This window comes from Amphibalanus amphitrite, unplaced genomic scaffold (genome assembly GCF_019059575.1).
Source record: "Amphibalanus amphitrite isolate SeventyFive unplaced genomic scaffold, NRLGWU_Aamphi_draft 001442F_arrow, whole genome shotgun sequence".
NCBI classification, from domain to species: Eukaryota; Metazoa; Arthropoda; class Thecostraca; order Balanomorpha; family Balanidae; genus Amphibalanus; species Amphibalanus amphitrite.
In genome coordinates this window covers 61,503-89,124 of record NW_024882935.1, presented here as the reverse complement: position 1 = coordinate 89,124, position 27,622 = coordinate 61,503, and the positions used below count along the sequence as shown (strand labels likewise).

The 27,622-nt window shown below is 51.9% G+C and overlaps 2 protein-coding genes across 5 annotated transcripts; one reads left to right on the top strand and one right to left on the bottom strand.

The window, feature by feature from the left end:
• Positions 1-3: 3 nt before the first annotated feature.
• On the top strand, positions 4-6,043 carry LOC122373093 (28S ribosomal protein S30, mitochondrial-like). Of its 2 annotated transcripts, none has more exons than XM_043350854.1 (7): positions 4-498; positions 793-916; positions 3,204-3,507; positions 3,789-4,162; positions 4,547-4,661; positions 4,927-5,119; positions 5,565-6,043. In XM_043350854.1, exons 1-7 carry the CDS (start codon positions 29-31, stop codon positions 5,761-5,763), a joined length of 1,779 nt encoding a protein of 592 aa, XP_043206789.1. In that variant the 5' UTR covers positions 4-28; the 3' UTR covers positions 5,764-6,043. The 2 variants fall into 2 exon arrangements, with proteins under 2 accessions (XP_043206789.1, XP_043206788.1); XM_043350853.1 differs by having other exon boundaries at positions 4,924-5,119.
• LOC122373092 (kinesin-like protein KIN-14E) lies at positions 6,034-27,174 on the bottom strand. 3 transcript variants are annotated; one of them, XM_043350850.1, is made up of 10 exons: positions 27,064-27,174; positions 23,471-23,664; positions 17,739-17,860; positions 10,930-11,149; positions 9,417-9,672; positions 8,433-9,236; positions 7,965-8,228; positions 7,116-7,486; positions 6,676-6,871; positions 6,034-6,342 (listed from the first exon to the last, which is right to left on the bottom strand). In XM_043350850.1, exons 1-10 carry the CDS (start codon positions 27,151-27,153, stop codon positions 6,274-6,276), a joined length of 2,586 nt encoding a protein of 861 aa, XP_043206785.1. In that variant the 5' UTR covers positions 27,154-27,174; the 3' UTR covers positions 6,034-6,273. The 3 variants fall into 3 exon arrangements, with proteins under 3 accessions (XP_043206785.1, XP_043206786.1, XP_043206787.1); XM_043350851.1 differs by having other exon boundaries at positions 8,433-9,230; XM_043350852.1 differs by lacking the exons at positions 23,471-23,664; positions 27,064-27,174 and adding an exon at positions 21,754-22,191.
• Between the last annotated feature and the right edge of the window lie 448 nt (positions 27,175-27,622).

The following is a 27,622-nucleotide window of genomic DNA, read 5'->3' as shown; positions in this document are numbered from 1 at the left end:
CGTTTTCAGTACACTTGGTTTAGTAAACATGGCGGCCTCCATGGCTGTGACATGTCGTAGCTCGGCTCTGAGGCTAAATTTACTCAAAAAGGGGATAAATAGTCGGTGTTTTGCTACAACAAGTTCCTCTAATAATGTCAGTGATGTCAAGCAGGCTGGAGAAACTGAAGCCGAGTATCCTCCCGTGCTGGATACGTCATTCAAAGCTACTAAAGATCGCGAAACCCAGCAATGGCACAAGCTCATCCAAAGCCTTCCAACAGTTCAGGAGAAACAACTTGAACTGAACATGTCAAGATATTATGGACACTGGGCTTGTCAGCTCTCTCCTCATGATGTGCATTACAACCATGCAGAATTTATCCAGTTTGCAACCAGGACAAATGTTGTGGAAGCATGGCCAAATGTTTACTCTACTCTTGATGATGAAGTGAATAAGTTCCTCCCTGTCCTGAAGAAAAAGGTTGAGGATATTTTTCTATTGGAGCTTTGCCATAGGTAATGCCATTAATTACAAACACATTGTGTTGTTGGTTAATGTTTGTAGGTATGCTTATTGGAAGGGATCTAATCAGACAAATAATGGAGGCGTAATGCTATATCAAAGACAATTGAAGCATGTTGATGTGCAAATAAGCACAATGATGCTACGCAATACCAATGCTTTAAAAAGTTTTTACTTAAACTTAACAAGGAAGTGGTCAGCTTGCCAGCTTGATACAACACATTGTTGTAATGCTGGAAGGAGCTTTAGGTACCTGCCTAACTCTTCACTGGTTAATCTGTCTCCAGGCCAAAAGTAGACAGAGTTGAAAGCCGGCAGCAGAAGGAGACCAGTGACAACATCATCTGGGCGATCAACCACGCTCTGGTCAGCCTGCTGAGTGATCAGGCAGACCACATAGCTGACTCACAGGTAACTAATCCATGACTGCTCTTTATGTACCTACAAATTAGGCAGTCAACACTGTTTTAGCTCCAGGTATTATTGTTTTTTAACATGAATAATTCTTCTAATTCTATGCTATGGTATGACTTGCTTAGAAAGTCTTCCCTCATCACAAACATGTTCATTATGTCATTTGGGTCTGCAATTATATGCTGCACACTGGAATATCTTTTGATATTAATGCCTCATTTGCCCAATAAAATCTCCATATGCTTAGAGTGGTTCTATTTGCAAATATGGTACAAATGCTAAGCACATGATGACATCAGATGCCAACCTTTTTCACAACATTCCCCATTTGGTATTAATTGAGAACTACGTGGTTAGTCATTGGTTGTTGAACCCCACGCGAGTATTCACGGACATTCGGTCGCTAATCAGTAATCAGTGATAAGAGCGCTGCATCGCGGTGCTTGTATTTAACTATAGGTCGGGTGAATTTCGTGATTTGAGGAAATAGTTTGCATATATTCAGCACGGAGGATAAAAGGTATGTCGGCACGCAAATGTACTTATTCGATAAAGTACGTAAGAAAGCAAGATTTTATTGCATAACCGTCGCCCGTATAGAGGGGGGGGGGTCGAACGATGGAACGGAACCCCCCTCGGTTTTTCGCGAATAACTCGCGTAAAAAGCGGCCGATCGCGACGAAACTTTCATCACCCTCAAGTCGATCAATTTTACACCTACCCTGAAAATTTCATGAACCTGGCCCAAATGACCTTTGACCTGTGACCTACTTTTCGAGACCATGTTTAGCCGGAATCGCGATTCGGCGTATGTCGGCTCGCATTAGCCGCACGTTTGTAGTCTTTCCGTGGTTTAACCCGCGCCCTGCTGGGGGGGGGGTGTTTGAACACCCCCCTTGTGGTTTTTCGCGAATATCTCAAAAACGGCGGCGCGGAGCGCCGCCGTTTTTGGTACACCTTATCATACATCAATTCTACACATGTTGTGAAAATTTCAGACCAAGGTCATTCAAGGTCAGGTCACCAGGTCACTTGAAGTGACCTCACCTCATAAAAGTTTCAATGTCTGTCATAGCTACACCGAGTGACCGATCGCTTTGAAACTTTCAGCGATTGCTAAGAGCAATAGCATGTACAAAATGTATATCTCAGAATTTTGATATCGATGACCTAAGGTCAGGTCAATTTTGCGACCTCCCCATTATAAGTCAATGGGAGAAAATTGAAATGCGCCTCTTTTGGATGAAAGACATTATAAACACTCCCAAACACCGAATTACAAGTGGTTTAGACACACTGAACATGAAAATGGTGTCCGTGACCCTTGTTTATGCCCTGAGGTCATCTTAGGTCACGAATGGTATCTAACAGTTTTTCGCAAATAACTTTTGATAGAGGCATGCTAGAGCGATGAAAACGCCTTAGATGTGTTCAGCTCGACGATACGGATCGACTGATATGCAACATGACCCTTTCCGGTCAGGTCATGACCTTGACCTGAGGTCAAATTTTCAAGTTGACCTTTCAAGGTCAAGTTATAGTTCATTCGATGCGTCTTGACGAGAGGAACACGATGCCGGTAAAAGTAAGCTCGTACAGGGCTTGGGTCAAAAGTTATTGCAGAAAAACTGTTTCCAAAAAAATCGGCTATTTTTGCAGTTTTTGCCCCCTGCAGGCAAAACCGTTGACGTTAGGTCAAATCTGAGAGAATTACTCAGAAAGCGCGTTAATAGGGCTATCGAATGCGCTTTTCCGCGGCGCTGTAGCTCTATTGGTTCCCGAGTTATGCGTTGGCTTCTTGGAAATTTTCGCCATTCGACCTGGAAATCGGCGAAATTTTGCCTTCAATGACCTCTGGTGACCTGAAATTTGACCTGACCAAAAAATTGACCGAAGTGATTTCGTGATTATTTTTGACGCTCTTTCGAACGCCGCCTTCCGCGTATCGCTACGTGGCCCAGGAGCCGAGTTACAAGGGGGGGGGGTGTTCAAACACCCCCCCCCCCCCAGCAGGGCGTGGAAATCCAGGACCCCCAGCCGGGCGCGGGTTAAAGCGTTGAAACATGTGATAACGCCTACTGACATCAAGAGCTGCGGATGAAAATGTCATAGAATTGCAATGCTGCATTTCTTTAAACTAGGTACGTACGGTATCGTAGCACACTACTCCTGAACGGTAACGTGATACTTACGCTTATCTCGTTGTTGGTTCAGCGACATCGTCTTACTCACAGTCTGCCCCTCCCCTCCCCTCTCACTGACCCCCCTCACCCTCTCCCCTCAGTCGGACCTGTCGCCGCGGCTGGAGGCCTTCTGGTGGCTGAGCGACGTCCCGGCCGACAGTCGGCAGCGGCACGTGCGCTCGTTTCGCCGGCACATCCCCGAGGAGGAGCGCAACGACCCCGTGTCGCGGCCGGTCCAGTTCGTGGGCCAGCCGGCGCTGCTGGTGCGCGGCCGCCTGCCGCTGCCCGCGCTGGCCGGTCAGGGGGATCCGGTGGGACACCAGCCGCCGCCGCTGGAGATGGACAGCCGCGAGCCGCGCACCCGACAGTGCGCCTACAAGTTCCGGCACGGCACCAACATACCCGGTCAGCTAACAGACAACCTATTGTGATGTTTTGCCCAGGCTCATTTTTTATTACCTACTTTCATTTTTTTGTGGATAGTGGTCTGGGTTGATAGCAACCAACGCGGCCTTGGAGTCACGTCCAGTGAATTGTCTTGTCTTGTCTTGATCGTCTGATGGCTACATTATTTTTATTATGTCAAATGTAGCAACATATTAGATCACCACTATCAGATGCAGGCAAGTAATACTGACGTGATAACTGTCCGCTACCGTTGACCGCTACTCTCCTATGCCCGCCAGGCGTGTGGCCGGAGGACGGCCGCCAGTTCGGCCTGGTCAACTGGCTGACCCGGGAACACCTGGTGCGACACGCCACCAAATACGGCCAGCACGCCGCCGCCGACCGGCCCGACGCCCTGCGCGCCCAGGCCTGTCTCAGCGGCTTCGCGTCATGCCTCTCGCAGGCGTGCGGCGTGGGCTTCTCGCCGCTGACCGAGCTGACGTACCCTTTGACGACACAGACGGTGATCACCGACGGCCGCACCTGGACCTTCTCGGCGTTTCAGCTGAACACCACCGGCGCGCTGCTGACGCCGGCCGAGCACGGTGCGCCCGGAAACACGTGCTGGGTGCTGCCAGAGATGCAGCTCTACCAGAACGTCACCGAAAAGGGGGTGAGTGGTGATGGATGCAGCTGTACCAGTCATGGGCGACAGAGATTAAGAGATGCCACAATTGTAAATTATCAGGCATGATTTTATGCATTCGAGCTAATGATAGCATTCGCTCGAATACATTTAGGATTGTGTGCTTGTCATTCGCTCTAATGCAAAAATGGTACCACGATGCCGTTGCTTGCAGTGAGTGACAGGGGGTGGCGTGTGCCTAGACTGAGCTTCAAATGCAGACAAGTGCCGCTTAACTGTCGCCACTTTTGGCACCGAACCTCATCTTAGTATGTTGCGTTGCTAATGTCCGATCTACGTTTCCCCGTCCGTTGCGATGCCAGCGGATGCTCTGATCTCAACTGACCTGCCCCGACTGCCGGTCTTCCACAGGTGGAAGGTCTGAACGAGGAGGTGCTGAAGCGTCTGCTTCAGCTGTACCTGCTGCCGACCGGTGACCGGGACGGCATCGAGCTGCGACCCTACCTGGACCCCGAGCGGAGTCTCGGTAAGGAGGGGACGTGCGGACAGGTGCAGTGGGTTGGGGTGGATGGGCGGTGTGTTGCTGTATAGGCATGTTATCGATTGAGCCGCGATGGAATTCGTTTATCGCCACTCGAGCTAGTGAGCCTTCACGGTTCATCACTTTCGTCGCATTTAATGCTAAATGACTTAGCGACATCTGAAATCCTTCCCTCTGGCTGTATTGGCGTCTGATGCCTGTTTGTTTCGTTGTTGTTCGTCTTTTTGACATTACTCTCTGGCTCCGGTAGACGCGGTGGAGGACGACTGGCTGCGCACCAAGTACCTGCAGACCTACTTCCACATCATGTCGTGCCGGCCCCGCAGCCGGCTCAAGGACGAGGTCTACATGTGGGAGAAGATCTACAAGGTCCAGTTCCAGACCCGGCCGATGGAGGCGCGCAAACGTTTCTTCGAGCTCAACAAGTATCCGGACATGAGGAGGTGGGCAGCGTGCGCGCGCCGGCTGTGGCTGGGCGACCCCTGGTAGCGCTGGTGGAAATGGTCGAAACGAAATCACATCAAAATGTCTGCGTTCCATTCCATTGACAGTAATTCTAAAGACTGTCAATGGAATGACTGCCTCAATGCACCCGATTAAAATCTTCCTTTTCTGCTGAGAAGTGTTCTACATCGTTTTTTTCTCTTCTTACGACCCCCAAGGAGTTGTAGTTCCCTTGCCATCTTTGCAGGCACGTAAAGCATGCTAAAGCGTGGCCTGTTTCCATTGTTGATCTCTAACGTGCTTTTAACTGTTAATTCGTTAGTTCTTGCTTTTAACTGTTAGTTCGTGCTTTTTCAGCGATTGGTACGGTGGATTTTTCTCATAGTCGGTCTCCTCCCATATTGCCCCCGACGGTACGATGACACCTGTCTCCTCTGTCGCCAGGCTGGACGATTTCTACCCGGGCTACATCCCGCGCGCCCTGAGGCAGAACTTCGTCCCCGCTCGGTTTAAGGCGGCCTCCAAACACGAGAAGAACGTGTTCCACGAGATGGGTCGGCTGCGGGGTCACCGCAACACAGACCCCAAGTTTCTGCAGGAGCTCCAAGAGCTGGAGAGCTGGAGGGACGAGAAAGACAAGTAGATGCTGTGAGCGAGCCAGTGTGAGAGTGGATGTGAGTCTGGCACGGGCTGGTGTGAGCTCGACACGGGTCTGAGGCCGGCATGGGCTGGTGTGCTTGGCCACAGGTCAGCAGTGCCGAATTATGACCTGAGTCAGGACGTGTATGAATGACGTTATTATTCGTAAATGAGGACAGTATGAGATGGCGTGAGTGTAGGTGGCGCTGCTCACCGCTGTGCGACTCTTCGGCCGTGAGTGGCTGCGGTCGAAAAGTCGAGCAATACATCCAAATCGAACATCACGACGGTATATTGAAGCGACGAGATCATCTGAGACACGCACATCCGTGGCCACACAGTAGACAGCTTTATCATCACATGAAGGCACACAGCGAGCTACCGCACACGGGCAGCACCATCTCGGTCCTTTGTCCTCAAACACACCCGCTGAAGACCGCTCAGCGGTGGCAGAATATATCTTTGGTTCACCCAGGCCAGTCGCCGGGATCGGGCGGGGCCCGGGGGCGCCGCGTCAGCCCTCGTCACGCTCCTCCAGACTCGGCTGGCCGCAGTCGACCCGCTGTCGCAGCTTGGCGATTACCTGTGGACGTGATAGAGGGGCGTTAGGGTCGGCTCACTGGCACCAGTGGCTCGCGTCAGTTTCGGCAGTGAACATAGCGAAACTGATGGAGAGATAGCATAATGTATTAACAGGTTATGAACAAATTATTAGTGGGGACATATGATAAAGGAAAGACAAGGGAGCATCACCCATCATCTATCTCCTCAAATATGTATAATGGGCCCGTCAAGACAACAATGCCCTGTCACTTGTCAGGCACTCGGAGTCATCCTAGCGCCCTTTCAAGCGGCATCTAGGCTGCATGCCTATTGCCCAGCCGACTGGTTACCCCAGCGCGGCCGCAGTTCGTACGTTTTTGAGTCGGGTGATCTCCTTGTTGTCGGCGTTTCGGGCGGCCGAGTTGGTGATCTGTTTGACCCGCGAGGCGTACTGCAGCGAGGTCAGCGTCTCGTCCAGGTTGTACTGCGCCGGGGAGATGTTGACGAACATCAGCGTCTTGGCGTTGCCGCCCAGACTGTCCTGCATCAGCATCGTCAGCTTGCTGTTCCTGTGGACCACAGAGGGACGGCGAGGTTCAGTTCTCGACTTTAAACTACTCCTTCGGTACTACATGTAGCATGCAGCGTCTGTGACGGAACCACTGCGCCACATCGGAATAAGATTTATTCAAATCATGGAAATGTAGACTTCTGCATATCATGGCCAGATTTGTTCTGTGGTTAGTCCAGTATACAGAGGTCTATGGTCAATGGTGGATGGATTGATGGAGACTATCGCTCGCGCCAGCTCACCGGTAAGGCACGAAGCTCTGTTCGGCCGCCAGTGACGAGATGACATCCGCTAGGGCCGAGAGCGACTTGTTGATGGCGTTGGCCTCCCGCAGCTGGTCGGCGTCGGCGCCCGACTTGGCGGCTCGCTCACTGCCGGCCAGGTCCAGCAGGCTCAGCTTGCCGCGCGTCACGGCGCCGTTGACGCGGCTGGTGGCCTCCACGGTGACGCCTATGACCAGGTGGGAGCGGGAGCTGGCCGCGTTCATGCGCGTGGCGCCAGTGCGCCGGGCGCCGACGGCGCGCTCAAACAGCAGCTGCAGGTGGGCGGCGTCCTGGCAGGGCAGCAGCGCGGCGCCCGAGACCACCACCGTGCCCCGGCGGTCCTTCTTCACCTGGCGAGAGAGGGGGGCGAAGACAGGATTAGACGGCAGATAGACGGCCTGTTTACTCAAAGGGAGAACGACGCTGGGGTGAGATTGGGTCGGTCTTTGCAATGGAAAGTCAGATGGCGTAAGTTGTCACGTTGGATTTTGGAACGTCCCCTAACAATGGCAAAAAAAAAAAATGTCTGACAAGACGGTCGGCCTCGGCAATCGTCGAGTTTGGAAAGCGCGTAATTCCTAGTGGCTCCGATTTGCTTCCTTCTTGGTAGGAATTCTCGACGGTTGTCTGGCTACGCGATGTGACGGGCGATCCCCGGTACGGTTCATCGCCACTTTCACTTGGATAGCGCCGCTCTCGATATTTATGGCCGAATGAGTATTTCCCACCACCAATCATCCAAATCACGCGGGGCTGTCTGTTGTGGCGTGCCGCCTGACTGACACTTCCACCCCGCCGCGCCCGCCCCGCCCCACCCACATGACCCACCTCGAGTTTCTCGTCTGCTCGCGCTCCGGCCGGCGCCAGCAGGTCGACCAGCCGGTCGTTGTACAGCTCCAGCATGTAGGTGCTGATGGCGCAGCTGGTCTGCGCCGCGCGCGCCTGGGCCAGCTCGAAGAGCCGCCGGAAGGCGCGCGGCGCCACGCCCGGCGCCTGCTCGTCTCCCAGCAGCGTGTGCGTCTTCCCGGAGCCGGTCTGACCGTAGGCGCAGATACACACGTTGTAGCCGTCCATACTCGACTGCACCAGGGACTGATGGCGGGGAATGGAGTATGGTGTCAGTCAGTACCGACTGTCGGAGATAGCTAAGACTGGGAACATCAGTCTGCGCCAAAGGCTGCCATCTGGCGACAGTCTTCTGACAAGGCATTGGAACGATTTAAGTTATAAATCCAGAAACGATTGACATACATGAAGCGCATTTGCTTTGCTGATAAGTCTGTATCGTCGTCTCACCTCGACCTCGTCGAAGATGCGCTGCTGGCTGGTGTCCTCGGTGAAGACGCGGTCGAACTGGAACTCTCGCTGGCCCTTGTCGCCGCCGACACAGAGCGTGTACGGGTCGGCGCAGTCGATGGGCGCTGCGCCGCCCTGGCGCCGCTCGGGCTCGCTCAGCGGCCGCAGCCGGCAGAACACCCGGATGCGGCCCTTCAGCTCCTCCATCTGGTTGAAGTACTGTTTGCGCAGCGTGCGCTCGCGCTGCAGCGAGTCGGCCAGCAGCCGGCGCTCCTCCTGAAGCCGGCCCAGCTCCGACTCGCAGTCGCTGAGCCGCACCAGGCGGCTGCTGTGCTCGGCCTCCTGGCGCAGCACGCGACTCAGGTCGTCCTTCAGCCGGGTGTTCTCCTCCTGCAGTGTCTCCAGGTCCAGCTTCAGCACGGTGAGCTCCTCCTGCCTGGAGGCCAGGTACCGCTCTGTGGTCTCGCGCCGGCTGAGGCTCTCCTCGAGGCGCGCCTCCAGCGCCCGCAGCTGGGCAGAGTCGGCGCGCAGCTGCTCCAGCTCGTTGCGCTGGTTGTGCAGCTGCGTCTCGAGCTCGCCGATGCGCCGCTGCTGCTCGGCGTCGTGCTCGGAGCCGCCTCTCCGCCCTCCGACGCCGGCCCCTGAGTCGGAGCCGGCTGCGGGGCGCCGGCCGCCCGCCGGCGGCTGCTGGTCCAGCCGGAACTGCACGCCAGAGCTGCTCAGCTGCTGCGTGAACTCGGACAGCTTCGACTTGAGCGAGAAGTTCTGCAGGGTCAGCTCGTCCCGCACCCGCTCCAGCTGCACCTGCAACAAGAGGCCCGGGCAGTAGGTGTGGCGGGCACCGTCCTGGGCGATGTGCGTCTCGGAGTAACTACTGTCTTAACATCCAAAACACAGAAAAAGAATGCAAATGAAGAACATTCGACATAGTTTGAGTTGCGCTCGCCTGTCACCTAGAGTCCATTAACATAACCCCACTCTTACCACGCTGCTCTGGAGCCGTGAGATCTCTCGGGCCGGGTCGAGCGGGATGTTGTCGAGCCGCGCTCTCTCCAGCTGAAGCACACGGCCGCGCAGCTGGGCGATGGTCATCTCGCGCAGTTTGAGCTCATCCAGCAGTCGGTCAGAGCTGGCCAGCGAGGCCAGCGTCTCCAGAGAGCCGGTCAGACTGCCCTCCGAGCCGCCGTGCAGCGACTCCGGCTGGCTGGTCACCCGCTGCCGGCCGCTCGAGTCATACGACCTGGTGGGGCGCAGCGGGCGGATTCAGGGTGAGTCTACAGTCATAATCGACTCACGCGGCTGTACGAGTCAGTCCAGTCCACGTCCCGGGGGGATCAGTCCACAGACACGAGTGAGGGATGCAATCGCCCGGCAGATACGCGCTGGGGGGAGGAGAGGAGAGGAGAGGAGAGGAGAGGAGAGGAGAGGAGAGGAGAGAGAGAGAGAGGGGGAGAGAGAGAGAGAGAGAGAGAGAGAGAGGGAGAGAGAGAGTCTGCGGTAGGTACTGCATGACATAATAACTGTCTTGTTTCTCATCGTTCAGGGAAACTTCGCAATGACCTTGCAATAACACTGGGCAGAGAAGCACCTTGCCGCAGGTACTGTTTGTCAAACGCTCCTTGTGGTCACCGTGGGAACCAGAGAGGTGACCGCAGCGCTCCGTCGGAACAGCTCTCTGAGCTCGAGTCTGTCCGTCTGCGGCTGCCGGTACGGCGCGCAACAGGTGGTTGAACGAGACCTTGTGAGGTGAGCCCCGGGCCATTCCAACATCCGCCCAATAACCTCTGCAATGTCACCGCGCGCAGACAGCGGAACGGGCGAAGGCTGACGATTGGGCCGCCGTTCCGGTGGCAGGACTCTGCAGGAGTCGCGTGTCTCTGTAAGTAGACAGTGTGTTCGACTTTGTGCTCAGCACCTACCCGTTCCCGCCGTCTCCAAGTCTCGCGTGACACAGCCACGGTCACCACAACCACGCTGTGTGGCGTTCTCCATTGTCTAACCGAGCCGTCACAGTACATACGCCGAAAACGCTATAGATCGAACCTCTTTATCATCCATGGGCAGTTCACGCGAGTTGATGGCTTTGAAAGAACTTTAATAGTGCACGGACTACACAACAGGCTAGTGAAGTCAGTGGCTTCACTCCACGGACCGGCACGAATAGTACACTTTCACCTCATTACATAGGGAGGGCGTAAGTCTAGCGTGGCGCGGGCGCGCAGGGAGTGATACCAATGCGTCGGTCGTCCACGGCCTTTGAATGACTGATGAAAGTGAATTGTGTGGGAGATTCGTGAGCACAGTCAGAAAAGGGAGACGTTAACATAAAACTGACGTGCGTTTAATGGCTGAACTGCGTATAGCTGCCAGTACAAACACTTTGGCGCTGTCCCGACTGCTCAGATAAACGTGGCGTTGTTCTATAACTGCCCTGGCGCTGCCCTCTGACTGACCTGACACCGTTCTCTAGCTGGCCTGAATCCGTCGTCTGACTGACCTGGCGTTGTTCTGGAGCAGCTGCAGCTGTCGGCGGGTCTTTCTGTGCGCGCACCGCTCCAGGTGCAGCAGTACGGCCGGCTCCAGCTCCGCCGGGTGCGGGGAGCAGGGCGCCGCGCGGCGGCCAGGCGTCGGCTCCGGCCCCTCAGAGAGCACCGTGCGCATGGCCTCCAGACTGTCGGGCTCGTGGCCGTCCGTGCCCGAGTCGTGCTGAGAGCCGCCTGAGAGGAAGCGAGAAAGACAGGGTGCTGTCAATGGTCACAGGTACACGGAGCCAGAGGGATACGAGATGCAGTAAACGGTATAACGCATGTGCATTGTGCACGGAAGAAAATAGCCAATCACAAATGCGTATTGAGTGACGGGATAAGATACCTATAATTACACAAGACAGACAAAACATTGTTGATCGCCGCTACCGTCGTGCACTGATACTCAGGACTGACGCAGACAAAGTGCCGAACGGAGAGTTTTTAGTCATTAATTGTTGTCGATGATACATCTGGCTCTGGCTGTGTGCCATGACAACTCACTGTTATTGAGTGAGCGCCGTGACAGCTTTTTGTCATCGTGATCGTGCATCGTGCCTGTCGTCATCCGACCGCAGGTCCCAATAACCAGCCGTGTGCGTCGGGCAGATAACGGCGCGTGGGTTACCCCATCGGACGAGTGAGTCAGCTCAGTCGCAGGTGACGGGTGATTCATGGCTGGGCTGAGAGCAGACCGTGAACAGAGTGCCATCCGGCCACGCCTCGCCGCCGCCGGCGCCCTATGTCACGGACTGCTGCCGTGTCACGGACTGCTGCCGTGTCACGGACTGACTCCGATTCACGGACTGACTACGTGTCACGGACTGCCACTGTGCCAACTAACGCCGTGGCAGGTTCACGTACTGTCACGGACTACCACCGTGTTCACGCACTGTCACGGACTACCACCGTGGCTGATGTCACGGACTGGCGCCATATCACGGACTGAAGCCGTGTCACGGAGTGACGCCGTGTTACGGAGTGCCACCATGTTACCGACCATCATTATGTCACGGACTGCCACAGTGTCACCGACTGCAGCCGTGTTACGGACTATCACCGTATTGCTGGATACCACCATCTCAAGTGTCACGGACAACGATCGTGACGACCTGTCATGAACTTCCGCCCGCTGCCGTGACAGGTGTCACAGGTATGCCCACACAAAAATACCATACCATCTCATCGATCTCATGGACCGGCTCGAAACTCTTCCGTGAAGACGTGGCAGGAATAACGGGTATTTCGTGAAGTCACGAGAGGTCAGCCTACTCACGGGGTCCGTTCGCGTGAGCCTTACGGGTATCATGGTGATTGGACTACCGGAGCATACCCGACACACGCTGTCACACCTGCGGATCCAAGTATTGATTCTGCTCTGACGTATTCCTTTGATCCGAAATAGCGTGATTAGCCCGCGCACGGACGGATATCCGCTCCCGGGGACTACTTCCAGGTAACGTAAGCCGGAGACTGAATACTTGCAGTGTTACAGAAGGAAATCAATAGTCTCACAGCTCACTGAAGCTCACCCAGGACAAGAAATGTGGAGTATTCGACTGGCATGAGCGGTGAGTTAGACACCGCCCCGCGCACTTCCAGCGCACTTCGCTCCGAGCCGTCCTTGACAAGCTCTGAGTCGCTCGGTTCAAGCCGCTTCGAGCCGCTTCCGAGCCGCCCCGAGTCGCTCCAAGCCGTTCCCGCTGGCACAGCGGTCCCTTTTAACGCCGGATCATTGCGATATTTTAAAGTGACAGAAGCACATGGTTTCGTATGGCACAGTGGCGGCGCCAGCCCCTCGTGACCGGTTAGGCACTCTGTCATGGCCAGGTGGGAGTCGAGGTACCCCAAGGAGTTATCACCATGCTTAATTTGCCCCTAATTTGGCCAGCAGAGCAGGCGTGGCGCTCCCTCTCCCGGTGCCGTCAGCCACTCGCGCTTCTCGTAGAACTCCGGGTTGAATCTCCGCTTGGTTTTCCCATACTGCATACAACAAGGAAGGGGTAGAACGCCTTTTTAGGCAAGGCAGATCTTCACTCCCAGCTTCAAATGGGAAAAATCATGCACAACCACAATCATACCACCACTACCACCATGCCCATCACCACCACCATCACCATCACCATCACCACTACCACCACCACATCTCATGCTTCAGCACCACCACTACCACCACCATCTGCATTCAAAGGAAAGACCTTTCCCAGGTGTCTTTTTAAGTGCATCAAGTGTCAAACTTTAAATAAGGTCATTGCCCATAATTCAAAGCCCATTTCCAACCCATATTAAAAACAACAACAGGGAGTACATTTTCATATAGCAAAGGTGTGTAGTGTACAATCTACAAGAGAACAGCCAAACACTGACCATGAAACAACAATGTGATTTGTTTTCAAGCATAAACACTGGATTCACCTTTCTATGTTTTTTTCCAACATTAAACATTGAGTGTGTTAATATGGTCTATTAGATAGGTACATTGAAAATCATTAGATATGGACCATCTTGAACTGATACTGATACATGTACAGTTCCTGGAAAGTGGAATGTCCCACTTGTGCCTTGTCAACAACATTCAATTAAAGTTTGATGACTAGATTTCACTTCCTGCACACCCATTCTAAACATGGGTGAAGCAAAACAATTATTATAAATGACTATCAAAATCAGCACATCAGCATCAGCATATCCACAAAAAACAGCCTAGACATGTTCCATGTATTCACTCTGACACCAGTCTACATAATTCAGGATAGCATAACTAGTCAAGTCATAGGTAACTGAATGATTTCCACATTCCACAAATCACTCAAAACAACCAAACAAGTAACTAGCAAAATGAAACAAATGACACCAATTTTGATTCAAGTACATTCATCAAAATACACTATCAAAACAGCCAATGCAGCAATTCAGCACAACAATTTAAATCAAAATTAAACAACACAACAAGAGGTGAAACTGAAATGTCAAATGAATATGTATGCCTCGTCTGTCAATGCAGTTTAATACAAATTTGAAGGATACAAAATATGATACCCTCACTATAAAATTAAAACCTTTGGGAGGAGGGCCATGACCCCAATGGACCACTAGGATCCACCTAGATCCACCTATGATTCCGCATTGCTATTTTTGTGATGCCATTGTGTTTTTAATTTGCATTGTATGCCTTTTTTGTTCAATAGATCAGCCACAGTCAAGGGAAGGTATGGTGAATGAATACACTGGTGTCTTGACCACCCCACTTACCTGAGCTTCCCACTTTAGATCTGGTTTCGGCCGCCCATCCTGAACAATTTTCACCTTCTCAACATAGCTTCTACTAGCAAAACTATTCCTTAGCAGCTCATCAACGATGCTTGGGCCAGACATGTCTTCCTTTCATTTAAAAGTACCTATTAAAATGTTGAAACCAACATGAAACAAACATGCTAGGACAGGAACAACCACAAGTAAAATAGCATAGCAATCCCACCAACTATCACGTGGATCGCACAACAAAAACGTTCAGAAACGAGACGATGCCAGCCTTAACCGCCAAGAACTAGCCAAATTTCTTGGCAGGTCTTGTTCGAATCTTGTCCTTTCACAATGATTGTCGCCAAGAAAGGCAGCCAGACGTAGGCGTGCCTGATAGCCCAACATTTCTGGAGTTGCCAGCCCATGTAAATTGAATGCAGGAATCTGGACATGAGGCAGCTAAATTATTGCACACTAGGCTGCATTAAAATTATAGCGAATAATACGTGCATGAGTTGAGTGTTGGGATTAGTAGGGTAACTATATATTATCAAACTACTAAAATCATTGGGAAAACATATTTTTAATTTAAAAAACAAAACAAAAAAAAGCAGAAATCTAACCCAGAAAATTCTGGTTAGGCACTGCCTGAGGTGCCTGAGGCGAACCGCCACTGTTCGCCATGAGGCCGTCGCCGATGGGAAGACTGGCCAGTGACCACTACCGAACACTGCAGTCTATACGTGAACCTCGACGGCCAAGCGACTCTCATCAGAGGCTCTCACAGCCCACAGGTCATCAGCTGTCTGGGAAGAGTCACAGTTCACCGACGGCTCGATATGACTCTCACAGTTTACTAGCGGTCTGAGATGACTCTCACAGCCTCACAGTCCTCTAGCGGTTCGAGATGACTCACAGTCTCACAGTTCAACGGTAAGCCGAGATGACTCACAGTTCATCAGTAGCCCGAGATGACTCTCACAGTTCACCAGCCGCTCGAGATGACTCCCACAGTTCACCAGCGGCTCGAGATGACTCTCACAGTCTCTCACAGTTGACCAGTGATCCGGAGCGGCCCTCGCTCGACCGGAGCGGGAACGGTGTCGGGGTCAGTGACGCCGCCACAGACAGTCATCCAACCAGCACGGACGACGCTGGCCTGATGCTGACTGAGGGCGCGGCGCCGATGGCCACTCGGAGGACACCAGAGCACAACCTGAGCACTGTCGACTGCAATATCAACTGAAACGGCCCGCCCGGCGGCCGGCCAAAACTGACACACGCAGACGGCTGTCAGCCGGGCATCGGCGCGAGCAGCGCATCTAGAGCGTCAAAAACGCCGCACCGTGTCCTAAGCGGCGCGCTCGCTGCCGCTCTCTCCGTGGCAGCATCAAGTGCATCGGAGCATCACCTAACCGTGCCGGTGAGTGCCGGTGTGCCTCACCGAGCGGGACTGAACATACAGGGTGTCCGGAAATTGATTAGCCCTTGTATTTAATCATTTATCTGTCAAACAAATCAAGTGAAGCGCATCGTTTATTTGCCAATGCATCCTCCGCCAGGTCGGACACACTCCCTCATGCGCTCTGGCATCCCGCACATCAGGTTGTTCAGCGTCTCAGCGCTGATGCTGGACCACGCCTTCTGCAGGTTTCTCACCAGCGCCGTTTCGTTGGTGGCCGGCCACATCTTATCCAGCTCGTCCTGCACGATCGCCCACAGATTTTCAATGGGCGACATATCAGGGCTGTTGCCCGGCCAGACACCCTTCTTCCAGAGCCCCGGGAGGTTGCCCCGGCACCACTCCTGAGTCCTGGCAGCGTTGTGAGCTGGTGCGCCGTCCTGCTGAAAAATTGCCTCTGACATCCTTGGCAGAAGTTTGACGCTGGTTGGCGGCCCGTTCTGCGTCGTCCGCTCCATCGCCGATGATGCCGTCTGTTTCAGCACTTCTTCAACATATATTCCGCCGTGACGCCGTCACGGTCTGGCCTCGCGGGATGATGTGCAGCTCGGAGAGCCCTCGATAGCTCATCATCGCCCAGACCATCACTTTTCGGGGATGCTTCACCGTCTCCGTGGCGGGCACTTCTTTCCTGGTGTGCGCCCAGACACGGTCGTTTTGGCGGTTCGGCGGATGGCACAGCTCGAATGGCGACTCGTTGCTGAAGAGAACGCGTCGCCACTCTTCGAATGTCCAGCTGATGCGTTCCCGCGCGAACGCCAGCCGCTTGAGCTTTTGAGCTTCTGTCAACTTCGGCTGACGACGAGGCTTGAGCGGCTTCAGGTGGAGGCACTTCGTCAAATAACTGTGGACGGTTGTCTTAGACACCGGATGTCCTTTGGCTGTCAGTTTCTTGGCGAACTTCCTTGTCGATTGGCGTCTTTTGAGGGCAGCTTTGGCGAGAACAATTTTCGCCACGTGGGTCAGGACGGTCTTTCGTCCTCGACCGGTCCGGTTTTGGAGGGACTGTCCTTGGCGGTCTCGAGCCATCCAGATTTTCATGGTGCTGACGGACACACCGAGTGTCTGTGCAACACTTGCCTGTGTCATGCCGCCGCGCACCATGCCAACTGCACGTGGCGCGTAGCCAAAGAGTACTCCTTCACCATCTCAGATACCGACTCCGCGCGCTGGCACTACCTTTCGGAAACTGACCTCTGACCCCTCACCGCGGCCGTGACCAGGCCACCTGACCCGGTCACGTGGTCGGCAAACAGCTGAGCGTGCCCTAAGGCCGTGTCCTACTTCGATCGCGCTGGTTCCGTTGGCGCACAGGGGAGCAATGGCCAAATATCCAAAGGCTAATCAATTTCCGGACACCCTGTACATACGGAGGTGCAGAATGCCGTAGGAGTGGTATGGTATCTCAGGAGCACCGTGATGACGGCTGCAGCAGCGACAGTTGGCTGACCTCAAGATGGATCACTAAGCATACGATCGCGCCAGGTAGTCGAGTCTATCGAGCTCCGCACACCCGTCAACAGTCGCCCGCCAGTACGGAAGGATCGGCTCAGACGTAACAGGTACGGCATTTAATCTGAGACGCGCAGGTTACTGATGTGGACGATGCGGTTCACGGGGTACGTCGACATTCTGATCAGATCCAGTAGCGTGAGGCATATCCTCCCTCAGTGATCACCGCTCACAATCGTCTATAGATACTCGTACCGTCTCACAAGTTGTGCCTACCGTATCGCGGTTTATCTCATCGATATCAAAGCCATTGTGTTTATATATCATCGCCACATAATACCGTGAGTGAGAAGTGTCTGCTGACATAATGGCCACTCCACTCCAGCCACTACAAAGTACCAGCTGCCATGACCGCCCAGCGTCACACAGCTTGGCGCAGCGCCACCTGTCGCTCCGGAAGCCATTAGCCAAGATCCCGGCGAGCCGCCGTGCGGAACCGGCGCGCGGTCCACGTATTTTATCGGAGCACCGACCTCGCCAATCGGCGTGTCGCCGCTGTCTCAGCGGACCGTGTCCCGGAAACGATCAGGGAGGGGAGCCGCGCGGCTCTGGCCGGCCACCTACCGTGCGTGGGCCGCGGCAGTGAGCGCTGCACCGCCTCCAGCACCTGGATCTGACCCTCCAGCGAGCTGAGCACCGAGTCCAGGTGCGACACCTGCGAGTAGAGCGATTCCAGCAGCTCCGGCCTGCAGAGGGGGGGGGGGGGGTCAGACGGCTCCGCCGATGAATAGACAACGCCCCCACACGTGCACACAAATAGGCAGCAACAGTAGCACAACCGCTGCAAATTATTAAGGCCGTTTACAGTGCTACTTCCTATAAATATATTGAACCAGAAAACGTTTAATAAACGGCTGATTAGGTTTAAATGTTGTTATGTTTACGCCAATCATTACTTGTCATTTAATTATGCATAATTATGCATCGGCTGATTGTAAATATATTGGTGATTTTAAAAGCAAACGTTTAAATCAGTTCCATTTAGGTAAATCAAGTTTAATTATGCGTCCACAATATAACGCGCTATAATGCGTTATCGAATGCAAACTTCGCCACAAATAAACGTTTCGGGTTAGGTAAGTACCTATATTGGGTCAGGTCGGATCCCGTCTATCAATTCATGGGGCACTAACAAAAGTGTGAGATTACGACAGGGATATGATGACAGTTAGTAAAAACGGGGACAAAGGATAACGGTCAAGAGAGAAGGTACCTAACATGTGCACTCACACATGATTCGTTATATCGATTCGTCATGATTAAATCCATCAACAGAGACATCTCCCTTCTATTGTTCCGTGATTGTGACAACTTTCGATCACTCGGTAAATTATGGCATATAGGGGTTCATTCATACTCGCAATCGGACCGTTAGTTGTGACATTTACCACACAATCCGTGACCGACGACACAGCGCCTATCCGCTAGTAACCAGATCAATGAGGTGTGATAAAAACATAATTTTACCGTTCACGCATGATATATGACACCATGCATGGAACGGAGGTTTAACACGCGCACCGACGGGGGGGGGGGGCGGATATCCGCCCACCCCTGAGGTTTTTCGCGAATAGCGGAAAAACCGCGGCGCGTAGCGCCGCGAAATTTGGTACGACTATTCGCTCATCAATTTTACATATGGTGTGCAAGTTGGAACCTCCTAACTTTTAAGGTCAAGTCACCAGGTCACTTTGAATGACACAACCTCAAGTCACTTTTTTGCAAATTTGTCACCGTGCCAGAGCTACAGTAGATGTCGGAGGCCTTTGAAAGTCGCAGAATGTTATAAGGTCATTAGTAGCTACAATTTGTATATCTCGGAAATTTGATATCGATGACCTAAGGTCAGGTCAATTTCTCGACCTCCCCATTATAAGTCAATGGGTGAAAAATCAACTCCCTATTTTTACCACTAAAACGGATCAGAATGGCCCCATAAACCATACATGACTTCATATACGATCAACCTTCACTACCTTGAGGTCTGTTTTGCTGTTGGGCAGCTGTAAGGTCATGTGACGTCATCAAAGGTCACCAAAGGTTTTTTTTGCCAATAACTCCGTACAGGAACAAGATACAGCCGCGCGGATGGTCTCATTGTGTTCAGCTCGTCAAGGCGCATCGCCATCGAATGCTATACATGATGACCTCGAGGTCACGTGACCTGAGGTCAACCTTTGACCTTGAACTTTCGAGGTCAACATATATATCTTGCCTTGCCTATATACAGGGTTGGGCAGATAAATTGGGACAAATTTTAACTTCCTCTAAAACGACTATTTTTTGAGTGATAAAGATAATTTTTGAACATAAATATAGGCTAATGAATATGTTTCAATGTTATGCAGGTTGCGTTGCAATTATGAGTCGGCTGGTCACAGAACGTGGGCACTATATCACTAGGAAATAGTTCACTTTTAACATGGGATTTTGAACTGGAATAGCAGTTTCGTAGCTTGAGCTGAGACTAGCACAAATCAGGAGCTTTTACGGCTCAACGATCACCCTAGACGAAGATATTCCATTTCTCGTTCCGAAAAGAGTGCCTTGCAGAGGAATGTGTGCCTTGCACAGGCATGCAGCCACGTCATCGTCAGCCAATCAGCATGCTGCTTACAGCTAATGCAGCATGCGTAGGTTTGAACTACGCAATATGATTGGTCAACGCGTAATAAGCTTCCGCGTGGCAAACATTATTTTGCATAGAATATAGTTCGTCCTATATCAAAATATAGAAAATAATTGTTTTTACAAAAAAGTTTTATTTTATTTTCTGATCATTTTGAGCATAAAAAATCGTAAATCCATAGCAAAATACTAATTTCAGGAAAGTGAACTGTTTCCTTTAAGCAAGCCACTATCAACTTAGTCCGCGCGCACATGCGTGCCAATACTCTAATTATGCTCCATCAAATGGCTGAAAGTAGTGTGTATCGAACAGACGTAAACGTTGAAGGAAGAGATGATATTGACTCATCCTTACATACCAATTGCATTGACACCGGCCGCTCCCCCGGTTCTCCAGGGGGGCTAAAAGGCAAAATTCAGTTAAATCAGAGGATCCTCGCGAAAACAGTGGCGCGAGCTTACAACGAAGGTAGCCGCGCCATGAGAAAGCGATATACCAGCACCTCAAACATGTACTCTTATGCATTGATGCATATCAACCTGTCAACATAGATGTTGAAGCAGCTGTGACGTTAAAAAAATTGTTTCCTCTTGAAGGGCTTGGAGAAGCGAGCAAGCACGTGCAGGTCTTTTTCGACGACGGTATCCCCATAACCGAACATATGAACAACCGCAAACACCATGTAACATCGCAACCAGCCCAGAAGACGTGATCTTAGTTCCAAAAAGAATGCAGCAGACATCGGTGATGGTATTCCACTCGGTGACTTCCATGACGGTCACGTGGGGGCCCCTTATTTTACGGAACCGGGAGGGGGTTCCCATTACACGGTACCTAACCATTATTCCGGCAGTTCGAATCAACAAGATGAAAGAAGGCAACATCCTGCATGGAGTGATGCTCTTCGAGGAGTCAGCTCCCCGGCATACAGTAAATTAAATACAAAATGTTCTGAAACGGAGGATCCCGCAAACTGTACCCAAGGGAAAATGCCCCCTTCCTCATTAAACCTCAGCCCACACAAGTTCTGGTTGCTGGGGCGTTTTTGCGGGTGAGCCTAACGAACGTCCCCATATGACTGTGGTGAGCCTCAGCAGTGCCAGTTGGCTACAATTACGAGCCATTTCAGACGGGAGATCTCGCCGCGCGTGCGGCCATTCCAGGCACCGATAAGGACTGATGCAGGTGGACCACGGTGACCATATTTGGTGAAAATGTGTAAAATTGGTGTGACAATATGTGATCCAAATTTGAAATGCCTATGTTTACAAATTTCTAAGCTACGGCGTTCTAAATGCAAATATGTATTTTGTCCCAATTTATCTGCCCAACCCTGTAGTTCTTGCCTAGTTCGAAAGTTATTCGAGAAAAAACTCTCCATATCTAGCCCAGCGCCGCCATTTTGACTTTTTTGACCCCTGTGACGTCATTTTTGACCCGACCTGAAAATGACCTTAGTAAAAATTGTAGACCTTGTCCGTGCTTATCCGATGCCGTTTACCGCTTGTCGCTATTATGCTTCGTTCTCGAGATCTCAGGGGGGGGGGGGCGGTCATCCGCCCCTCCCCCGTCGGTACGAAGTTGGCGCAGACCCCCGTCGGTGCGCGGGTTAAAGTTCGGTCTTCCGGATATTATGCGTTTCTTACATTAGGGTATTGGATGCCTATTTTCCACTGCGCTGTCTTGCGTACTCAACTTATTGCTATTCGATTTTCTGATATTTCGATATCTGTAACTTCTAACTTCTAAGCATAATATCCTGGCTCTAGATGTTTCATCCTATTTATTTTCTAAGCTTGTCACGGAATCAAATGCGTGTTATGAGCATGACCATAAACGGGCAAATTATGCAAGTCTTATGCATGCACATGCACAGTACGATGGTGCATGTAACACCACGGTCGGCACTACTGTTATGTAGTTATTATGAATTGCATAATCATTACGTACGTTTGAGGCGGCGGGTCCATCGACGCAGCCCATGCTCCGCTGTGGCCTGCTGATCGGCGACGCTACCGTCCCGTGCCGGCAGGCGTTCGGTCCTCTCCGTGACCTGACTTATAGTCGAAGTCGATGGGCTCCCCTGCTGTAAGCTCTACATTCAGATCGAGACCTTCACGTCTGGGCCGTTCCTAGAGCACCAATTCAGGCAACGGTCTTCAATGGCAGTGATGTGCTTGAACTTGAGTGGCTGAAAACTGTGCGTCTTGAATCGCAGAGGATCTGTGGCCTGGGGCGATTTTCAGTGTCCTGAAGGACGGCGCCCAGCTCCACCTCCTCCGTCTGTGCACACAACACTTCTCTCCCGAGTCCTATCGTCGAGACCGACGAGCACCACTCCCGAGTGTCGCCGCACCGCGCACCCACTCCGCTCCGCCGCGACGGCCGCCCGTCCGACGGCCTGGCTGGCGGCGACCTGTGCCGACGGCGCCGACGGGGGCACTTGTGTCGCCACCTGGCGGCGGCCGTGGCCGAGCGCACGCTCCGAAGCTCAGCCGCGGGCAGCGCCGCCCGCAGCCAGCCAGGCGGAGCACTTTCGCTCCGGACGTTCGGGTCTGCTTAGCCCGGTGACATTCGTGTCCAGCTCGAGGCCCACGTCATCGAGGAGGGCAGCAGCGGCGCAGAACAAATGCTCAGTGACGTCACAGTCCCTGCCGAGCTCGCCGTCGGAGCCACAGGTGACTGAACTTTCCCCGGTAAGTGCAGGATGCGCTTTCGTCCCCCTTATCGGCCGAGTCAGCATGTTCGGCAGATATTGAAATTTAAGATATCGGTAATGCACAAAGCCAGTGTCTCACGAACGATTCGCCGTTTTCCGGGAGTCACTGATCTGCTATAAGTAGTTACACGCTCGGCGATTCTGCGTTACGTTACGGTATTTATACGTCCTAACAAGCTCTAAGATAATGAGGATGTTTTCAGGAGAAGAAACTGTCGTGACAAAAAGCCATCTTGTCAACCAAGGCCATCGTCTAACGTCTACGTAGTACGTAGTTATCAACAGTCAGACGTCGGCCAGATGGATCGCGTATAAAGTAGGTACGACTGCCGGCTGGAAGGTGGAGAAACCTGAAACCTCGGCTAATGGGGGGGGGGGGGGGTGGCGGTAAAGCTTGCGACCGAGGACGACTCATGGGGACGGACAAGCCTCGGGGACTGGGGGAGTTGGGGACGAACAAAGCTAAGCGACGGTCAACCGGAGTATGTGTAGAGCATGCTCCGCATGTAGGTGATAATGCATGCATGCATGTATGGTACAGCCCTCAGCAGACTGCGTGGTAGGTATTCTTTTTTCGACAAAACCGGTAATAACTCAAAGACTATGTGATCTGTCGGTCGGAATTCATTGCAGATAGAGGCACCATGCTCCACTCCTTCGATTGGGTCTATCACTAAACAAAGTATATGCTTTGTGTGGCAACAAAATGCAACAGTTTGTTTTGGGGGCAAATATAAACTTTTGGGTTTTGTTGCCAAACTGGATGGAAAATGAATATGATGGTAATGCCCATCTAAGGTGCGGAGTCTCGCGCGTCTTGCTGTTACGATTTCCGAGTGACCGATAGCATAGTATCTGCGATATTCTCGGTTTTGTCGAAAAAAGAATACCTACCACGCAGTTTGCAGAGGGCTGTACTAACGTTTACTCTATGCGCTTTGTCCCCACCTGTGCAGGGAGTCCGTGCCGTCCATCTGTCGGATGTTCTCATTAACTATCTTCTGCTCGAGCTGGTAGGCAGCCATCTTCGTTTTCTCGACGGAAATTCTCCGCTCCAGCCGCTCAGGGAGGAGGAATTCCGGGCATTCTAACAGCTGGAGCAGAAATCCGTACTTCTCTCGCTCCGTCCAGTGAACCGCGCTCTGAAGGACAGAGAGAGACCCGTAGTGAGGAAACAAGGGCACTGCATAATTATTTGCGGGAACCGCCTACCGGTATGTTTTGTTTAAAATTTAATTTTGGGTAGGTAATTTTCTAATTTTGGGGTACGGGTCCAACTGGTTCCGATTCCAGCTTCGACCGAGTCTGATCAGTTTTTGCCACCTCTATTTGGGACCTTGTCCTAACCTCGTAGGTTAGATCACCTACCGGTGTATCAGAGACCTCAACATTGGGTATGTACAGTCGCCAGTCCCTTAACGTATATATCCTCTTTTTCCGCAAAGCCATAGATTTAATAGGGGCGAAAGCTTGAGGAGGGTCCTAGGCCGCACCAGCGAATCTCTCGGCCTGTAGAGACAAATAGGTCCGGCGAGAAGCGCTATTGAATGTTTATTTTTGTTTTTGCAAGTGTTGTAAAAAAAGTCTGAGCTAAGTCAGCCAGGGTCCCGTTACCAAGTGACCTAACCCGAAGCAAAATTTAAATGTATGCCACAGCTAGGCTTGAAACTTCGGCGATTGACTACAGTGACGGATGCATAAAACGCATAGGCAATGCAGATCTTGAATCTTGATAAAAAACCAAAGGTCAAGGTCAGGTCTGCTGCGCCTTCTTTGGATGTGTAATGGGTTAATGTAGAATAGGTACTGAATCGTAAAATTGCAGCACCCGTGACCCTAAATAATGCTCCTGGGTCCTGATATTTAACCCTCGCCGGACCTATTGGTTTTCTACATACCGAGGGGGGGGGGGGCGGGTACGACCCCCTTCGCCGTTTCGCCCCTGAGCGTGTGCGCCGTTACGAGACGAAGAGATTGGTACCCGATTTTAAGGTCCTAGGTCAACCGGTGACCACTGAGGTCAGGTCAAGTGCCCAAAGGTACGGTTCAGTTTTTGGTGAATAACTTCGCAAAAACGGCCGCAAAGCCGCGATTTTGGCAGCATCGTGTTCGTCTCGCTCAAGCGCGTCGAATGATAAACTTTTTGTTTGGTTCAGGTCAACTTAGGATGTTGACCTCAGGTCACGTCAGGTCAGCGCCCCCAGGTCACGAAGTTGGTCGAAAGAGGTCATGTCGCATATCACTCGATTCGGCAGGTCTTCCTGAGTCCATTGGTGGCTTTCCCGACTCGCTAGCTCAATTTGATCGGGAGTTATTGACGAAAAACTAATATGACCTTGATGACGTCATAAATGACGTCACGCAAGGTCAACATTGCAGACGCATCTAACCTTGCAAGGAGTGCGTCAAATCACGGTTCTGTGTGCTTGAGATAGTTGGAGATCGTTCCCGGCGCCAGAATAGCAGTTTATTATTTTTCCCCATTGACTTATAATGGTGAGGTCATGAAAATGACCTGACCTCATATGACCTTTAGGAAAAATCCGAGATATACAAATTGTGAGACTCGTAAATCGTAATGGACACTAGATCCTGCAAGTTTCATTTCCCTGTGAAAGCTCCTCTGGCAGTGAGGGCGTTGTGAAGTTGCGACATCTGAAGACCGTGCAGAGGTTCACCTATGACGTCATTGGTCAGTGACCTGACCTGACCCGAAAATGCGGTTGGTGTCAAAAGATCCGGCTTGAATCAAAGGTCGAGTATGACACGTTTCAGCTCTCTATCGCCAGCGTGTTCGGAGCTATCGCGAAAAACCCCTAGGGGGGCACCCGCCCCCCCTCGGCCGGCGAGGGTTAAATGTCGAATGCTTGAATTAATCCTCGCCCGTATAGGGGGGGGGGGTCGAACGGACCCCCCCATGGTTTTTCGCGAATAACTCGCGTAAAAAGCGGCCGATCGCGACGAAACTTTCAGTACCCTCGCGTTAATCAATTTTACACCTACCCTGAAAATTTCATGACCCTGACCCCAATGACCTTTGACCTGTGACCTACTTTTCGAGACCATGTTTGGCCAGAATCGCGATTCGGCGTATGTCGGCTCGCATTAGCCGCGCGTTTGCTCTCTTTTCGTGGTTTCAAGCGTTCAAACATGTGATATGATGTTGCCCCCATGCATTAGGGTGGGTGTTAAGGTCACCTGAAGGTCAGGTCAGGCCATTGACCTTTGGTGACCTCGGTTCACTTTTTCAAGTTTTACATGTTTCTAGGCCAGTTTTTGGAGCTGAATTCGAATTTAGCAACCATATGAACATTTACGAAGTTGTTTTGGTGCCTTCGTAACATGTTACGAAGCTGTCAGAGGTGGTTGACACCTACTAGGAATACCCGGCAGGACCCCTACTGGTTGACCTGACCTGACCTGACCCGACCTGGACTAAATGCATAAAGACATTATCTGTGATCAAAACTAACATGATATTCGTGATCAGCGCCCCGAAAACCCCATAACAGCCACACTTTACGACCTTCTAACAGGTCCCGATTTTCCCGACTTTTGGGTCATTGACCTGACCTGCAAGGTCAACCAATGACCTAGGACCTTAAAATTAGGTATCATCGGCTTCCTCTCGTCACGGGCAACACGCTCGTTTTTACCGCGAAGCTCTAGCTCGATCAGGGGCGAAACGGCAAGGGGGGGGGGGTCCAACGGACCCCCCCCCCCCTTATACGTTCGCGGCTGGAAAAACACCAATACGGGCGAGGGTTAATAAAACGGCAAGTTTTTAGTTTGTAGACGTTTAACAAACTGTTAGGCGACAGCTCAATGTTCAGCAAAGTATGTCTCCATATTACCGCAAGAATGCTCGTTAATTCGTCAGTTACACGCATCATGCATGCATCTTCCTCTTACAACAGACGTGGTTGCGACACGGAACACACGGCCCACCCTGGTTATCTTGAAACGGTTTGGGCTGCACGGATGCACCGACGTTTTCATAGGGCCCTGGATTTTTTTTCTCACAACAAACATGACACAGTTATAAACATCGTCTTCGGAAACAACACCTTCGGTGCAGAATAATTGAGGCGAAACAACTTCGTTAGATAATTACAGTAAATGACTCCTAACTCAGCTACTTGTCACCACAGCTCTCTCAGACGGACGCGGTTCACTGCAGGTCGGGGGCATGAAGTGAGCCGCATCTTCACGGTGATCGGTGGCGCGTGCACAACTGCACCCGCACGTGCAGAACACACCGACACCGCACATAGGTACTGGCCGGGTGACCTCTTTGTTTCCGCCCTGAGAGATTCGGGCTGTTGACTTCTCAGGAGTCATGTCTATTGTCGACACATGTAGCCTTTAGGCATGCAGCACAAGTGCAAGAATCTCTCCAAATCTAGCCGAATAGTTCGTTTGTTTGAAGTCCCCACGCCAGAAAAATGTCATGAATCGTTCGCCACCTATTCTCATTGTTTTACAGCTTTACATGACTAACACCGCACAATGCACCACCGTGTCGGCGGTGCGTGTCCCACCTGTGTCGGCGTCCGGCCGCCGCCGCCGCGGGCAGATCGCTGTCCCGTGCGGGCGGCGCTCCGAGCCGACAGCTCCGAGGGGCCGGTCATGACGTCACTGCCCGTCGGCCGCCGCCCCTGACGGCACCGGAAGGGGCAGGTGAGCTGGGGAGGGGTGGCGCCGGAAATAGGGGACAGACAGTCTGGCAGCCGCCACAAACTATTGGCGTAGAAACATCGAATGTTTCCACTTTTATCGATTTAGATATTGTTGATAATAGTTCCGAAAATATGTTTGGACTGCTGAAACCACGGCAATGTCAGCGATTCGTAGCAAAGTAAAAAAAAGTCGCCTTCGCGATCATATGATTCATATTCCCGTAAAAGATCCGTGCAAGATAGCAATACCTACATATAAAATATAACTAATATCACTAACAATCAATAAAACATTTTTCATTAATAACGTTTACTTGTGTCGTTTTTATGAATAGTCCTCACAGGTCCGACTTATTTTGACACTTCCTGTATGTAAGACAGCTTATGATCGAGAGACGGATAAGGTGAAAAGGTGCGAGAC

What these genes read in the sequence shown, in the direction of transcription:
- LOC122373092 (XM_043350850.1), bottom strand. Translation starts at nt 27,153, where the DNA reads ATGACCGGCCCCTCGGAGCTGTCGGCTCGGAGCGCCGCCCGCACGGGA. An exon ending in ACTGCCGCGGCCCACGCACG is followed by an intron (nt 11,150 to 17,738) that starts GTAGGTGGCCGG and finishes GCTTCCTCTCAG; the next exon opens with GCGGCTCTCAGCACGACTCG. An exon ending in CACGGCTCCAGAGCAGCGTG is followed by an intron (nt 9,237 to 9,416) that starts GTAAGAGTGGGG and finishes CTCTTGTTGCAG; the next exon opens with GTGCAGCTGGAGCGGGTGCG.
- LOC122373093 (XM_043350853.1), top strand. Translation starts at nt 29, where the DNA reads ATGGCGGCCTCCATGGCTGTGACATGTCGTAGCTCGGCTCTGAGGCTA. An exon ending in GCACGGCACCAACATACCCG is followed by an intron (nt 3,508 to 3,788) that starts GTCAGCTAACAG and finishes TATGCCCGCCAG; the next exon opens with GCGTGTGGCCGGAGGACGGC. An exon ending in AGAACGTCACCGAAAAGGGG is followed by an intron (nt 4,163 to 4,546) that starts GTGAGTGGTGAT and finishes GGTCTTCCACAG; the next exon opens with GTGGAAGGTCTGAACGAGGA.